Source organism: Adiantum capillus-veneris, chromosome 23 (assembly GCF_014529385.1).
Source record: "Adiantum capillus-veneris isolate H3 chromosome 23, ASM1452938v2, whole genome shotgun sequence".
Taxonomy (NCBI): Eukaryota; Viridiplantae; Streptophyta; class Polypodiopsida; order Polypodiales; family Pteridaceae; genus Adiantum; species Adiantum capillus-veneris.
In genome coordinates, this window is record NC_140953.1 from 113,916,091 (window position 1) to 113,933,118 (window position 17,028).

General features: G+C 44.4%; 1 protein-coding gene across 4 annotated transcripts in view; it reads left to right on the forward strand.

Annotated features, from left to right (window-relative positions):
• The first annotated feature begins 1,614 nt into the window (after nt 1–1,614).
• LOC147428390 (E3 SUMO-protein ligase SIZ1-like) overlaps nt 1,615–17,028 on the forward strand; it is a 53,387-nt gene continuing 37,973 nt past the window's right edge. For 2 of the 4 annotated variants that reach the window (XM_086497589.1, XM_086497592.1), the window contains exons 1-4: nt 1,616–1,804; nt 2,171–2,266; nt 2,362–2,419; nt 2,559–2,640. In XM_086497589.1, the coding sequence (XP_086353715.1) occupies nt 1,778–1,804; nt 2,171–2,266; nt 2,362–2,419; nt 2,559–2,640 (263 nt within the window). In that variant the 5' untranslated portion in view covers nt 1,616–1,777. Of the gene's footprint in view, nt 1,805–2,170; nt 2,267–2,361; nt 2,420–2,558; nt 2,641–17,028 lie in introns of all 4 variants that reach the window. The other 2 variants (XM_086497590.1, XM_086497591.1) reach the window with 2 other exon arrangements.

Genomic DNA, 17,028 nt, shown 5'->3' on the forward strand with positions numbered 1-17,028 from the left:
ATCTATAGTTCATATTGGCTTTTATAAAATACACATTTTGTGCTAATAGGTTCCGCAATGCAAACATTCTGAACACTCATGCTTTTTGAGAAGAATTTTTTGTGAATACTAAAAATAAATGCATTCGAAACATTTGTTAAGTAAGTGATTAGGATGGATATACTTAGCTAACATTCATGCTTAATCATAAACTTAATTATATGATGCTAATAAGGACTAGGAGTGCACAATGACAAGGCAATTGCACATAATCTTGGAATCATTTGAATGAACAACTTGAACCAAGTACAAGGACCTCTATATAGGCCAAGATGAGAGCTCCATCTGACCTTAGAGATGATGCATGAGGGAAAATTCGAAATTCACAAGTGGAGGCATTGTATGGGTGTGTGTCGCATGTGAGGCATCTCCCAAATCTAGCAAAGTATCCTCTAGACAAAGTACAATGTATTTGGTCAAGCTGAATAGGGGAAGTGCTCCATGGTGTGAGCCAGGCACAAATCCTAACCCCCCCCCCCCCCCTTTTGTGTTTGAGAACACCAAAAGATCACCCTAACCAACTAGAAGAGTAGTGATTCAATGGGATTAGCCCATGAACATGTTCACACTAATTGAAGTTTCTTATTCAGTATATGCTAGGATCTAACACCTTCGACTTTGATATCACTTGTTAAGTAAGTGATTAGGGTGAATAGATTAAGCTAGCATCCATGCTTAATCATAAACTTAATTAGATGATGCTAATTAGCATTACGAGTGCACAATGACAAGGTGATTACACATAAATTAGGCTTCATTAAAATGAGCAACTTGAACCAACTACAAGGGCCATTATATAGGCCTAGAAGAGAGGTCTAGTTGACCTCAAGGATGATGCGGGAGGGAAAATTCGAAATTCACAAGTGCAAGCCTCATATGGGGGTGTGTGGCATGCATGCGGTACGTGAGACATCTCCCAAATCTAGCAAATTATCCTCTAGCCAAAGTACAATGTATCTACTCAAGATGAATAAGGGGTAGTGAGTGCTTCATGGTGTGAGCAAGGCACAAATCCTAACACCATGATGACCTTAAAATGTGGATTGTTTTGCACCAGTTGAGTTAATGTTCCCGATAATTTGCAATCAAGTTTGGCTCGACTTGGCCAAAGATGGGAAGAGTCACAACGAGCAGATTCATAGGTAGAGCTTAATAGAGTTATGTTGACCCAATGGTCCTTGTCTGTGGGCAATTAAAAAAATCTAGGGCTTGGGAAGATTTGCAAAACTTTGCCCTTGGGATAATTCAGCGTTTGCTTTGCTAGTAAGCAAGCACACAAGCAACTACGGTTTATGTAGGAAGCACTGTGCTTCTTCGTAGGCATGCTTAGCCCAACATCCCTATGTCAAGCTGTGGGTGTAGATCTACTCAAGAGAGGATACCACGATGGCGCAAACCTCGATCGTGCGAAAACCCCCTAACCCTTGGTTTCTTCGAGCACTCCACCCACAGTATATTATTCTTTTGGGTTTGAAATGTAAAGCGGCATCTCCATGAAAGCAGTCCCTTTTTAAAGCGCGTTACAAAAGTCTTGCGACTCAAATTGCTCTCTCTGTAGGCCTAGCGTTTTACAGATACTCTCTCCCTTGCTCGCGCGCGCTCTCTCTCTCTCTCTCTCGCGCGCGCGCGCGCGCACGCACTTCCGCCTTTAGCATTCTCACGCATTTTCGACTGTGTTAGCTTCTGCTGGCCGGTGAAAAGATTTGCATGGAAGCAGGTACCAACGGCGATCACCATTATGGATCATCTCGCTCTGCAATGCAAGGTATGCGTGCCACTCTAGAGTACAGAGCTTTCTTTTGAGCGTTTGATTCATCAGAGAACAAACATCACTCATTTTACATCTCGATTTCTCTACATGCAACGTTGATTTGTTGTTAGACGCATGATGCGTGCACATTTTAGGCCTCAATCCCGAGCATTTTTATTCGCAGCATTCGGGGTTCTTCTTCTAAATGAGCAACCCTTCAAAGCTCTCTGAATAAGGGAGAATGAGTGCACAGAGCCTGTATTTGTTTAGATTAGCAACTTTTGTTTAATCATGCTGTCATTTTAGTTCTCATGAGAAATGAGAGTCTGCTTCGCTGAGAGCCCAGGTAAGGATTTATCGCGGTTGTTATTCTCAACGCAGGAAAAGTTGGAATCATTTCGCATCAAAGAGTTGAAAGATGTTCTGTCAAGAATTGGAGCAGGAAAACAAGGCAAGAAACAGGTGAACTTGATGAAGGTGAAAGGGCACCATTTGCAAGTTAATTTATTTGTAATTTGGGAGACTTTACTCATTGATGTTATCGCGTCTCTAATGTACAGTAAATTGTGCAGGTGCTCGTGGACAAAATAATGGCTATATTTCTGTCGGCGGAATGGGGACCTTCAGCGGGTATTCTCTTGTTTTTCAGTTTTCAAAGAGTTCAGTTGTCTCTGTTTTGGAGTCTTAAGAGAAGCTCAAGTTGGTAAGCAGTGTGACTGGATTGCTTGTTGGGTTTCTTCTTTTGTTAACATAGTGTCTTGCACTTCAGGACCGAAGCTTGAAAATCTAACAGCTAGGAGGAGCTCAAGGAGTCGAGAGGATGTTGCAAGGATCGTTGATGATGTGTATAGGTGTGATTTCTTTAGTACATGGAAATTCCAAATTTGTTTTGAAGGTCATCTTCAAAAGACACGGTTTTTAGATTTTCTTCAAACTCTTTTCTATGCTTTGCTGTGGTTTAGCTCTTTCTTTCCTCTTTTATATTTCTTTGGTGAATATATCTCTCTCTTGTATTGTCCATCTCTTATGTATCTGAACTTTTTATAATTTCATTTTGTCATCTTTGATGGGGCCTAAGAGAAAGAGAGAGAGAGAGAGAGAGAGAGAGAGAGAGGGGGGGGGGGGGGGGGGGGGGGGTGGAAATTGCCAAGCGAAGCTGCCATCTTATCTTCTACGACGCGAACCTGACTGCCCGCCATACCTTCTTACACCAGCAACTCATATATGTGGAAAGCTGTCTCAAACGGGAGCGCATAACATTATAAAATGTACTCGGATAAATAGAGTTTATCACTTAATACTGAAGCCAGAGTATATAGAGAGAAAAAGATAGATAGAGAGAGAGAGTGAGTGAAACCGGCCTGTACTTTCCAAAAAGGGCAGTAGACTTTAAACTTAAACCTTATTTGCTTTCACCCATTTAATTTGTCGACCACTTTACCTGGACTTTCAAGACACAACAAAGGGGAGAGGGATACAGGCTGCTAGATTGCACCTGTATGAGTAGACCGACACCAGATTGGCCCCTAACTTAGGCGCTCCTTTCGGTATTTCTTTATTGTTCAAAAGAGGGAATAAACGCTGTGGTTCCCTACAAGCTGCCCCGCACAAACTTGGCTGAATTTCAACTGTTCCGGCCCGATTTCGGCAGCATAACTGTACTAGGACCTTTCACAGTCAGTATTCCCACGCATTGACTGACTTTCCCGACACATACGGGCACTTTGCAAAACCTGGGGAGAATCTGCAGCACGCTGAATTCTCTGTTTTCAGCCCCAAAAATGCGCCGGATCACCTGTACAGCGGTCCCCTCGCGTACCCGAACCTCCTGGGGGTATTAGGGTCCGTTTAGGGCGAAAACCCTAAGCCTGCAAAAATACACAGCAGGCTGTAATTTATTGTTTCGGGCTCCATTTTGCGTGCCGGTCGTATCCGTAGCAAGTCCTCGAGCTCCCGCACTTGTAGGGCTACTTGCCCTTTGAATCGGACGAGATTTCTGGCGTGAAACCTCTCCGAATTCACCTGTACCTGTGGGGGATTAGCCGCTAGCTAATCCAGTACCTGTGCAAGAGGCTCTTGCCTTGGCAATCGTGCATGAACCCACACAACTGTACATTGGTCAATTGAGAAGCCCACTAGTGGGACATAACATACTGCCATAGGGGAGAGAGAGAGAGAGCAGTGCGTAGCGTGCAGGGCATCACTTCTGGCACCGCACTATACATAGGAGGGAAAGCAAGCACTCCATAGCTCTTAACCTGTGTGACAAGCTGAAAACTCAGCCTTTCTTCTCTAAATTCAGCGCCAACTCCTCCTTGCATTGGAAAGTGCACCAGAATGTGCCACTTCGCGCATTTATAAGCATTTTCCCGTTTCGGGGTTGCCGCCTAAAAATCTCCCAACCGGTTGCCCAGTTGACTTCACGGCAGAGTAAGAAAATGTTCTCCTTGTCATTCCGAAGGTAATGACGCAAACACATTTTCAGGTCCCAAAATAGCAGTTCCCTAAATTTTAGAAGATGCTGCCATTGTATCTTTCTAGGTCATCTGACCCCCTTTGTACACTGTAGCCACACCCAAAACTGAAATGTAGCCTCTGTAGCAAAGGATTCCACTTTGGCTAGTCAATGACCCCACTTTGGCTAACCATAGTCTTTGTCCAACCTTAGTGCTCTCTTGCCCTCAGGCTTGGACTCCCTCTGGACAGTTCCACACTAGCTATGCAATGCAGGGCAGTTAGATTTCTCGAGGAGTGTTTCCAAAAAGTGAAAGTAAATAAATAATGAGAAAGAAATCAACAAAAAGGATAGATAGTAGTCACACGCTGGTGACAGTGAGAAGATCGACATAGTACTGAGGACGAGAAGATGGGTTGGTCCCCCCGTAATAGTATCTTTATTATTGATGAGAAGTCTATACAAGCACTTGAACCGAACGTATTACCACGTTTGTTCTAGAATAAGACTTGATGGTTCTTGGAAGTCTCGACTTCCTATTCCTAGGGCAAAACCCTATTCCAAGGAACTTCTGTTCCTTCTTCCTAATCCTCGAGAAGCAAGGTTCTCGCCTTTGGATCTCACCTTCCATCCTAAGGGCACAGCATCCCTGCAATTCTTGTCCTATTCGGTTTTCCAGAGTCCTCTTCCCGTAGAAACTCTTCTTTCTCGGACACGGAGGCCTTTCTTGGGAATCTCAACTTCCGAATCACAACTCGAGAGACTACCTCTCTCCGATCCGTCTACTTCCGAAACCCGGGTAAGGAACCCTTGGACTGATCTGGCTTTAATTCCTCAGAGCACTTTTCTTCTGCGGAGGCTCATGCCTTTCTTTGCTCCTACTCCCTAACGAAGAGATAATTCACGTGCAAACAAACAATCAGTAAACAAAAACAGAAAATCGTTACCTTCGATGTCTCCACACTTGGAACGCAACTCGGTTCACGAGAAAGCAACTTCCCGGAAGAGATCTCTGTGCGGAAATCCTGGCTGAAAACAGAGAAAAACAGCAACATGTCGCGGTGGAAACTTTCTCCTTAGGCACTTCTTCGCCATGGAACTCGCCTACATAGTCTTGGCAACATCCGGTACACTCGAGACAGCCATGAGGTTCACCGGCGACGTTCGTCTTCGTGGTTGATATCTGCAGCACCTCCCCTTGTTCCTAGCGCTAGTGTTTCTGAGACCTCTGAGTGAGAGTTTTCTTTTATTGCTTCTTGCAGCCGGCAGGAATAGAGGAGGGGAGGGGATGCTAGGAAAGCGAAATTGCGAAATCGTTTTCTTTATAAAGAAAAAGAAAGAAATAAAATCTTTGTTAGAAAAAGAGGAAGATAAAAACGCTGGCTGATCTGGTGTCTTATTTGCGTGGTGGTTGCCCGCTTATTAAGTGGGCGGCCGGGTATTTAAAAAATGATATGAACCTGCCCAAAAACTCAATAAAACCTATAAGTTAAAAACAATGCTTTCACAACACTTTCCCTGGCGTCCCTGGATGCAATCACATGCACAATTGCAATGTAGACATAAACTTCCTCACGGAAAAGCATCTGCCTTCCCGAAAAGCAACCCGCTTTCTCAGAAAGCATCCTCAAAGTTTTCTCCGAACCCATCTTCATTCAAGTGCTTGCTCATCCTTGCGCACAATTCTAACACAGTTCGGAATTTCCTCCCGATTATGGATATCCCCTTTCTGATGCACCCGTCACCCACCTTGTGACGCATCAGGAATACCCATTACCTAGTCCTTTCCTATCGAACTTATGGTACAATCTCCTTCGCGATGCTCTATGTTACCCATCCTATGACGCCAGAGATGTCCGTTCCCGGATGGTCGAATACTTCCTCGCGATGCTCCTGGTCACCCATCTGATGTGATGCATCAGAAGTACCCGTTCCTGCTGGTCTCATAGATATTCCCTTTCACAGTGCTCCCGTCATCACTTTGAATGACGCACTAGAAATATCTGTACTTGGATGTCTCCAGTGAGAAAAACAAACCCTCACTTAAACTTCCAATAATTCATTTAGAATTTTTTTTTCTTGTGTTCCAGTCGAGAAAACCCTCTCACTTTTAAATCCAATAATTCATTTAGAATTATTTTTCTGTAAGATAAAGCCAATTTAGCAACATCCCTCTCACTTATAAACAATCGTTCTCAACTATAGAGGTCCAACTGAACTACCGGGGAGAAATCGAAAAAATTCAAAATCTTGCTCAAAAAATTAAATTAAATAGAAACTCAATAATTCAGTACTTACCTTACTAGTTCATGTCCTTCCTCTAGTACTTCGAGGATATCCTTCACCAATCATCAAAATAACGAGCCACGTAAGAACTCATCATTCACGTCTTTCCGAGAATTTGTTAACTCAATTCCACCTTCTCAATCCTGAGAAGAATAGTCCTCCTAGAAATCAATCTAGGTCTCTGTCCTCGCGCATAACCTTGCGCTATTAGTCCCCAGGATGCTAAACCTCTTGTGTCCTCCCGCATAGGCATGTCGAGAGCATTAAGCTTATGTGAATCTTCCTGTGGCAGGCAAAGTGTGCCATCTTACCAAGTAAGTTCTTATTTAGGGCCTTTGCTTTGGGTAGGCCAATTGTCGTCATTCTCGAATTTTCTACTTGTCTTGCTCATGGAGAAACATTTACCACAACCAAAAGTTGCTGCTGTAATGGTAAAAGCACATAACGTACTCAATGATCAACGACCATCAGAAAACCTCTTTTCTATAGAGAAACTCAAATTTCTTCTACTGAACACATCTCAAATAGAGATTCTCGTGTCGGAATATCCTTGCGTGCAAGAAGGCGCTCGAGAGAGCATAACAAACTCTCGTCCAGTTCCTGAAAAGGAAGTTGGTTCATCTCATTCCATTCAGCAAAAAAAAAAAAGAGTGGTAGATGACCCACCTTGGCATAGGTCTGTATCTTCATGTGTTATCCATGTACCCAAAGGTGTACATAATTCTCAAGTTGTTAGAGTTTCGGTGAACCTGGGAAATTACCTTCCCTTCGTAAGATCTTTAGAGCGAAGACGCTCAACCTGACGATCCCTTGGCTCGATGTTAGAGAAAAACCCGCTCATCGAATAAACTTGGATTTCAAATGTGGAATTCTACGAGCATAAGCCAAGGTCGTCTCTTGCTTCTTCCCTCATAAAGAGAGTATTCCTTCACTTGTACGAAAAGCACTACCATATCTTTCTTAATGGATAGGGGGTGTGGGCATAAAGAGTACTCAAGCTTTTTTTTTGCTTGAAAGGTCAGAATGGTTCCTTCATAATTTCCTACCAGCAGGAGCAGGTAATGTGTTTGAGAATTATCGGATACCAGATTAACATGGACGTTCCGGATGGTTAAGCAAAGTAGTTCATCGTGTAAAACAATGTTCTGACTCAACCCTACTCTCATAAACACTCAAGAGTGATCAGTCCTGGTTAGACATGCATTCCTCGTGCGAAAAAGAAAACGCACTTTGTAACTTCCTCAAAGATGTAACTTTGATCAGACCTGCCCTCTCACTTGAAGTTTGAGGGTCTTCTATTCAAAAACTCAGGAGTTAGATTCAATTCCCTTACTCCAAACTTTCTCCGGATAGCAACGTATCCTTCGAGGAGAGGTAACAAAAATTCATTGTTTCTGTGTTCAATGGTTCCCGTCCCACTGCGGGTATTAGATTCTATGTACACTGAGGTGTACACTTTCAGCTTGTATTGCTGACTCCACCATCTGTTGCAAAGTATCTTGCGGATGTGTTTACAAAATTCGGGCAAAGTCCTTTGTGTTGAATTTCATCTTTCTTTCCTCAAAGAGGATCATGTCACAAGGCGGACACCACGTGCCAATAGAAAAGAACAGACTGAACAGACTTTTAGCACTTCATTAACAACTGAACAGAGAGAGAGAGAGAGAGAGAGAGAGAGAGAGAGAGAGAGAGAGAGAGAGAGAGAGAGAGAGAGAGAGAGAGAGAGAGAGACGCGGCACGGAGTGGCGGAATTCCACCCCAGAGATTATTGGCCCCAAACCTGGGCGCTCCTTTCGGTATTTCTTTATATTGCATCAACACAGTCCAAGCCGGTACTACAGAATCTGCACCTTTTCCAGGAAGCATGCTAGAGAATGAGTCCTAGCTTCATATTTAAAGGCCCTTGGCCTGAAAAGCAGTTACAGTAAAAAACCTTTAAAACTCAAGCTTCTAGTCCAAAAGCAATGCCAAAAGCTGCCAGCGTAATTTACAGAAATTTGTACAGCTTGCCACGTCATCAGCCAGCGCAAAATGCGGAAATCCGTACAGCCTACCACGTCATCTGTTGCTAAATTGGCTTTATCTTACAAAAAAATAATTCTAAATGAATTATTGGATTTATAAGTGAGAGGGTTTTCTTGCTTGGAACACCAAGGAAAACTAATTCTAAATGAATTATTGGAATTTTAAGTGAGAGGGTTTTTCTCACTGGAGACATCCGAGTACAGAGTATTCCTAGTGTGTCATTCAAAGTAATGACTGGAGCACTGTGAACGGGAATATATGTAAGGCCACCAGGAATGGGTACTTCTGATGCTTCACATCGGATGGGTGACAGGGAGCATCGGAAAGAAGTATCCGACCATCGTGGAACGGACGTCTCTGATGCGTCATAGGATGGGTGACAGAGCATCGTGAAGGGGATTGTACCGTAAGTTCGGTAGGAAAGGACTAGGTGATGGGTATTCCTGATGCGTCATAAGGTGGGTGACGGGTGCATCGGAAAGGGAATATCCATAGTCGGGAGGAAATTTCGAACTGTGTTAGAATTGTGCACAAGGAAAAGCAAGCACTTGAATGAAGATGGGTTCAGAGGAAACTTTGAGGAAAAACGGATGCTTTTTGAGAAAGCGGGATTGCCTTTCGGGAAAGCAGATGCTTTCTCGCGAGGAAGTCTATGTCTGCATTGCAACTATGCATGTGATTGCATCCAGGGACGCCTGGGAAGTGCTGTGAAAGCATTGTTTTTAACTTATAAGGTTTTATTGAGTTTTTGGATAGATTCAGATCATTTTTAAAGGTGACCGACCGCCCACTTAATAAGTGGGCAGCCATCTGATAAATAAGGCAACAGATCAGCCAGCGTTTTCTCTCTCTTTTTTTGGCAGAGCAGCGAAAAAAAAAATTTGAAAAAAAAAAAAACCCGGCCGCGACCTCTACGCGAGCAGCTATTCGTGCCCGTGGCTAGGAGCTATAAAAGCATCACATGCCCTTACTCAGAGAGGAGGACCAATCTTTGCAAGGAGGAGATGCTGCTGCAAATTTCAGCCGTGAAGAAGACGTTGCAGGTGATGCCCATGGCTGTCCCAAGTGTACCAGATGTCGCCAAGACCCAGTGCGCGAGTTCCCTCGCGAAGAAGTGCCTACAGAGCGTGTTTCCATCGCGACAAGCTGCTGTTTTTCTCTGATTTCAGCCCCTAAACGTCGTAGACGGGGCTGATTTATGAGAAGGAACCGCAGAACACACCTCTTTTGTGTGTAGGATTGGAAGAGAGGATTTTCTATGGAGAGATCTCTTCCGGGGAATTGCTTTTCGAGAACGGAGTTGCGTTTCGAGCGTCGAGACTTTGAAGGTATCGATTTTCATGTTATGAACTCTGAGTATTTGTGTACTTCCTCTTAGTGAGGGAGTAGGAGCGGAGGAAGGTATAAGCCTCTGCAGGAGAAAAGTGCTCTGAGGAACTAGAGCCAGATCAGCCCAGGGGTTTCGTACCCGAGTTTGGGAACTAGATACATGGATCGGAGAGAGGTAGTCTCTCAAGTTGCGATCCGGAAGTTGGGATTCCCAAGTAAGGACTTCGTGTCCAGGAAAGCAGAGTCGTTCTGTGGGAAGAGGACTCTGGAAATAGAGTTCTAAAAGAGAGTTGTAGGGATGTCATGCCCTGAGTCTGGAAGGTGAGATCCAGAGGCGAGAACCTTGATTCTGGAGGAATTGGAATAAGGAACGGAAGTTCCTTGGAATAGGGTTTTGCCCTAGGAATCGGAAGTTGAGGCTTCCGAGAACCATCAAGTCTTATTCTAGAACGAACGTGGTAATACGTTCGGTTCAAGTGCTTGTATAGACTTCTCCCTTCAAGCATAAAAAGCAATCTCGACATCAGTCAAGCTTGAAAAGTCGACTGACTTTCCATCCTGAAACCTGCACCAAAAATTAGGGTTAGATTCATTCCATAAGATCGTAGCCGAGCACAACATGGTCCATCAGCTCTTGGACAGACAGTCTTTCTTTGGTGGCGATGGTAGTCCCAAGATAGCAATCACACCGAACCACAAAGGTTATCAACTCGAGAAGAGACATCTATTGAGAGATGTCGAGAAATTTCAAGATATAATCTGCTAGGGTTTCCATGGCAAGCTGTCACGTGACACATCCAACCTTGTGTGTCCGTGGACAAGCTACAACATAGCAAGGGTTCAGTCAGTCCAGTCAGTCTAGATTTAGAAGTGATTTGGCACTTTTGTGAGTCTATTCGTAGACCGTGCATTTAGTGTAGATGCATATCCTCTGGTTGCACACAGCATGATCATAGGCATTCCCATCAGAATCCTTCAGGGGAATTTTCTAGTGCATTTAGCCTATTTTACCTATTTTGGACATTTTTTCAAAGTTAGTCGGAACGCGGAAAGGGAACGGCGACGGGCCTCCCTGCGGAACGGGGGAACGGGAATAGGCTCGGAACGGGAGGCTAAAAAAACACCTAAATATTGTTTTTTTTAGCGTTATGTGTTTGAATACAAGTAGTACTAGAGTCCTTTGACTCTAATACCCACAAAAAACACGATTCGAAGACCATTCAACCTTATTATGACTTGATTGGGATGTGCAGCTCCCAGAGTACATAGCACATATACAACATTGAGCAAACACAATGCCCATACACAATGCTCTCAAATAATTGTAAGAGTAGTAGTCAGAGATAACACTTTGGAATTAATTCTGGGTAACAAGCCTCAAGGGCCACCAAGGTGCTACAAAAATTTAAAAAACCAAAGGGGGGCAAACCAATGACCACAATACCAAAAGACTGAAGGTGACAAATACCATAAAGATGCTAGTAGCTATAAATGGCAAAGAGGGCAATGCTCAAGCAGCCATACAAAGAGGTAAGAATAAATGGCAAAGACTCAATACTCAAGAGCCACTAGCCTGAGAGGCCTCCCAATCCATAGTAGCTGGCTGTAAATCATGCACATCCTCCCATTCCTCATCATTGAGCTCTAGGCCCGCAGCCACGGATGAAGTACCTGGTGTTGGTGGATGTGCATCTCCACCTGCCTGAGGAGCCTCTTGCTCCATCTCCCACTGTGTAAAAGAATCTGTCTGTTTGTCTGTACTCTTGCAAAGCATTTTCAAATTTGCGCTGATGAAGACAAGATCATTAGCCTTCTCCACTCCAAGCCGATTCCTCTTCTTGGAAGCAATGTGGCTTAAGGTACTCCACAATTGCTCCAAGCATGAGGTACTAATTGACTGACTGAGAATACGGATCGCCAATCTCTGAAGCTCAGGACCATCATAGCCATAGTCCTCCCACCATAGCACTGAACCTATCTTCCTACGATCAATCTGAGCATCTGGACTGCCAAATGACCCCCGCATCTCTCTGTACTGTCGCAACTGATCTCTGACAATACGTCGCCCATCTTTGTCTAGAACCATCTTGTTTAAGATCTCTGTAAATTGGTTCATGACTTCCCTATCTCTCTCTTGACCTGCATCTTGGAACTCTGGATCCACCATGTACGCTACCTCGTGTAAAGGAGAGGCATATATCGATCTCCTCATATCGCTCTGCGTTCGGCTCAAGCTTTGCAAGCTGCTCAATCATGCGGTAGTCCCTCTCTTGTTGAGAAAGCCCACCTAGAGGTTAGTTAGAAATCTCCTCTCGAGGTTTTTGGCTTTGCTCCCGGTATGGACTTTCTCATCACGAAAGAGTGCCTTGATGTGTTGTTTACAATTCAACAAGTTGCTTTCCGAAGAAAATTTTTAGTCTCTCCTCTTTTAGGATGTGATATGCTATTGCACATTCGATGGTTTCGTGAGCATAATCCTTTCATTGATTGGGCGGAAAATACGTTCACTTTCAATGCCAAAAGTGACTCTCCCATTGTCATTCGTGGAGAGGAAGTTGTTCATTCTCCCTCTCTCTCATTGCTAATGTGCAGGCGAAGATTGAACATATTCAAGAGAAGGAGGCTCTCTCAGTCTCTTCTTCTCCAAAGCATGACACACAGGATTTGCATGATTATGAGAAGCATGATGAATTGAATGACAATGATTTGCATGATGGTTTGGATGACACTGACAAGCATGATGATTTGCATGATCAAGATGTGATTTCTCACAAGCATGATGATTTGCATGAAGAAGACGTGATTGTTCACAAGAATGATGTGTTTTCTAGCGAAGCTAACCTCGTTGTAGATTCGATCAATCACGAAGGATCGATCTTGGCTCTCAAGCCTAGGTACCAAGAACCTCTTCAAGAAGAACCGATCTTGGCTCTCGAGCCTAGGTCCAAAGAACCCTCACAAGAAGTATTATGTGTTCGCATGATTAGTACGCACGCATTGTTCGAGTGTTTCATTCGTGATCGTTTCTTGTATTTTAGTGAGCGTCTTTATGTGATCCCTTTTTCTAGGCATGACATATTGTATGTTGAGCACGTTTCACTCGTGAATGAGTACAAATGTATGCAGATTGTTCATAAAAAGCTGAAAAGTATGCATTCAAGGAAGCCACATTCCATGTCTCTTCCTTGGCACGACACAGTTGTAGAAGGAGCACATGAACGTATGAGCACCAAGCATGGGCATTTCCGTGGTGAATTGCCCCAGTTGATTGCTCTAGATCATAAGAGAAAGAATCGATCTCATCGTTTGCGTGTGTGTGGTGAACGGTTTGGCACTCTGTCTCTTTTATTCTACATGGCAGGCACAGTCTTTTAGGGAGACCAGATTTTTTCCAGTCACTTTACATGGAATAGGTATGTTCATGTTTTTGTGTTGGAAATGGTTTCAGGAATTTTCAGCCATGGAGATTCTTGAAGAAGAAAGAAGCATGATTCTCAACGAAGTTGCAGCATCGAAGGAGCCGCAAAAGACTCTGTCGCTTTCGGCGCGGCTCAAAGAAGCAAGTTTTGCAGACCTTTATGAAGTTCAAGTACCGCACGACCCACACATCAGAGTGGGCTGGCGAATAGTCCCTTCCAGGATTCCGGATGCTATTGGTGATCTCCCTCGACGCCATACAGTTCGGTACCAGTACCTCACTTTGAAAAGGAGGGGATGTCACGTGACACATCCAACCCTATGTGTCCGTGGACAAGATATAGCATAGCAAGGGTTGAGTCAGTCCAGTCAGTCTAGATTTAGAAGTGATCTGGCACTTTTGTGAGTCTATTCGTAGACCGTGCATGCCCAGACACTTAGTGTAGATGCATATCCTCTGGTTGCACATAGCATGATCATAAGCATTCCCATCAGAATCCATTAGAATCCTTCAAGGGAATTTTCTAGTGCATTTAGCCTATTTTACCTATTTTTGACATTTTTCACTTATATTTTTAAGTGACTTTTGTTGGAAAGTAGGTAGGGCAAATTGGGTAAGATAATATATAAGCATACCAAGGTTAGTACTATTTGCCAGATGAGCAAGGAGAACACAGGCCTTCGGCGACAGGTTCCCCCTTCTCTCTCAGCAAGACTCCCTAACCATTGGCGTTTCCCTCAACCAAGCCTAGCGTTTTTGGTTCCTCATCGCCTAGCCTTCTCCCACTTGGCGTTTTCAGCAATCGTCACTGCATGGCAAACATTTTACATAGCGTTTACACCAGAAGCTTCAACAAAGCCTAGCGTTTTTCATCCCAGCAAGAAGCGCCACAGTTTTCAGCCCTTGCCGATTTTCAGCAGATAAGCACCGACAGTTTCAGCCATAAAAACCAGCAAGGGCATTGTTTTCCATAGCGTTTTCAGCCGCAGCAGAATTCAGCGATTAGCGTTTTTGGACAGGAGTAGAAGGACAACAGATTTCAGCCCATTAGCGATTTTGGACAACAGATAAAGAGTAGCAGATTTTAGCCATAGAGTCGGTCTTGCCATCTCCGTCGTTGACACCGACATGGCCTAGACTTGCATCAGTCACATACATTCAATTTGTACCAGTTTGTGCAATCAATAGTAGACCACTCTCGTCGACGAGAGTGGGGCCTTCAGAGGAGGGTTTTACAACCGTCTTGGTGTCGTATTTCTCCTCTCTCTCTATCTCTTAGTCTCATACACTTGCACGCACAGTGTCCATTCACTTTGTTCGTGATCATTGAACGTTCTCATTAAGAACGGAAGGCTCTCCCTTCCATTAGAACAAAAGGAACTTTGAGCACAGTTCGGAGCACTCATCTTGAGCAAGTTCAAACATTCATTCCACTGCACCTTACAGAAGATTTTTAGGATACCCCACTCTGCCAGAAGTTGCACTCCGAAGGAAGATGTCAGAAACCATATAACTTGGGGCAAAATTTTTCTTGAAAGCTTGCAAAGTCCTTGGAAGTGTGCGGCTTGGTAGCTATAGACATCAACACCTGCATGGCACTGCTTCTGAGAAAAACAGTGACAAATCTGGATCCTTCTCTTGTAAGTGATCTTTATGGCTTATGCACTGTAAGACATGAGCGGTGAAGACGGGAGCGCGCCCGATGCGCGATGAAGTAAGGGTGGGGGTGGCTAATAACTTCGGGTTGGAGTGCATCGAATCAAAATCCAATAGCTCTGTCTCCTCTTTTGTAGGACCGGTATGCTTTTAGAAAAGCACACACCTGATGCTCTGATACCAGTGTCACAAGGCGGGCACCACGTGCCAATAGAAAAGAATAGATTGGACAGACTTTTAGCACTTCATTAACAACTGAACACACAGAGAGAGAGAGAGAGAGAGAGAGAGAGAGAGAGAGAGAGAGAGAGAGAGAGAGAGAGAGAGAGAGAGAGAGAGAGAGAGAGAGAGCATGTAACCGGCCTGTTTAATCCAAAAAGCGCGGTAGACTTTACTTCAAACCTTGATTTAGCTTTCACCCATTATTAGTCGTCTATTTTACCTGCGCTATAGTGACACAAGAGAGGGGAATGGGATACGGATGCTAGAATGCACTTGTATGAGAAGACCGACACCAGATTGGCCCCTAACTTAGGCGCCCCTTTCGGTATTTCTTTATTCTTTAGAAGAGGGAATAAATGCTGTGGATCCCTACAAGCTTCCCCGCACAAACTTGGCTGAATTTCAACTGTTCAGGCCTGATTTCAGCAGCATAACTGTACTAGGACCCTTCACAGTCAGTATTCCCACGCATTGACTGACTTTCCCAACGCATACGGGCACTTTGCAAAACCTGGCGAGAATCTGCAGCACGCTGAATTCTCTGTTTTCAGCCCTGAAAATGCGCCAGATCAACCTGTACAGAGGTCCCCTTGCGTCCCCGAACCTCTTGGGGGTATTAGGGTCCGTTTAGGGCCAAAACCCTAAACCTGCAAAAATACACAGCAGGCTGTAATTTACTGTTTTGGGCTCCGTTTCGCGTGCCGGTCGCATCCGTAGCAAGTCCTCGAGCTCCCGCACCTGTAGGGCTACTTGCCCTTTGAATCGGACGAGATTTCTGGCGTGAAACCTCTCCGAATTCACCTGTACCTGCGGGGGAATTAGCCGCTAGCTAATCCAGTACTTGTGCAAGAGGCTCTTGCCTCGGCAATCGCGCATGAACCCACACAACTGTACATTGGTCAAATGAAGAGCCCACTAGAGGGGCATAACATACTGCCAAAGGGGAGAGAGAGGGCAGTGCGTAGTGTGCAGGGCATCACTCCTGGCACCGCACTGTGCGTAAGAGGGAAAGCAAGCACTCCATAGCTTTTAACCTGTGACAAATCTGAAAATGAGGCTCTGCGCCTCCTAAATTCAGCGCCAACTCTTGTTGCATGAGGCAAGTGCACCAGAAGGTGCCACTTGGCACATTTATAAGCATTTTCCCGTTTCGGGGTTGCCGTCTAAAAATATCCCAACCGGTTGCCCAGTTGACTTCACGGCAGAGTAAGAAAATGTTCCCCTTGTCATTCAGGAGGTAATGACGTCAACACATTTTCAGGTCCCAAAATAGCAGTTCCCTAAATTTTAGGAGATGCTGCCATTGTATCTTTCTAGGTCATCCGACCCTCTTTGTACACTGCGGCCACATCCAGAACTGAAATGTAGCCTCTGTAGCAAAGGATTCCACTTTGGCTAGTCAATGACCCCACTTGGCTAACCATAGTCCTTGTCCAATCTTAGTGCTCTCTTGCCCTCAGGCCTGGACTCCCTCTGGACAGTTCCACACTAGCTATGCAATGCAGGGAAGTTAGATTTCCCGAGGGGTGTTTCCAAAAAGTGAAAGTAAATAGATAATAAGAAAGAAATCAACAAAAAGGATAGATAGTAGTCACACGTTGGTGACATACCCCCCTCTTGAAATCTCAAACGTCCTCGTTTGCATCTATGTCGTTCATGCTCCTAGTCAACACTGATGTATTCAACAATTGTCGACACATGTACGACACATACATGCTCATTGTCAACCCTGGTTTATTCAACACCTCGTCGACTCATGTATTGCTTGCGTGTGAACCCTGTCCCAATGACATAGTGGTAGCTTCGCACTCTGCCATTGCTTTGAGTCACTAACTTTCCAATGACAAA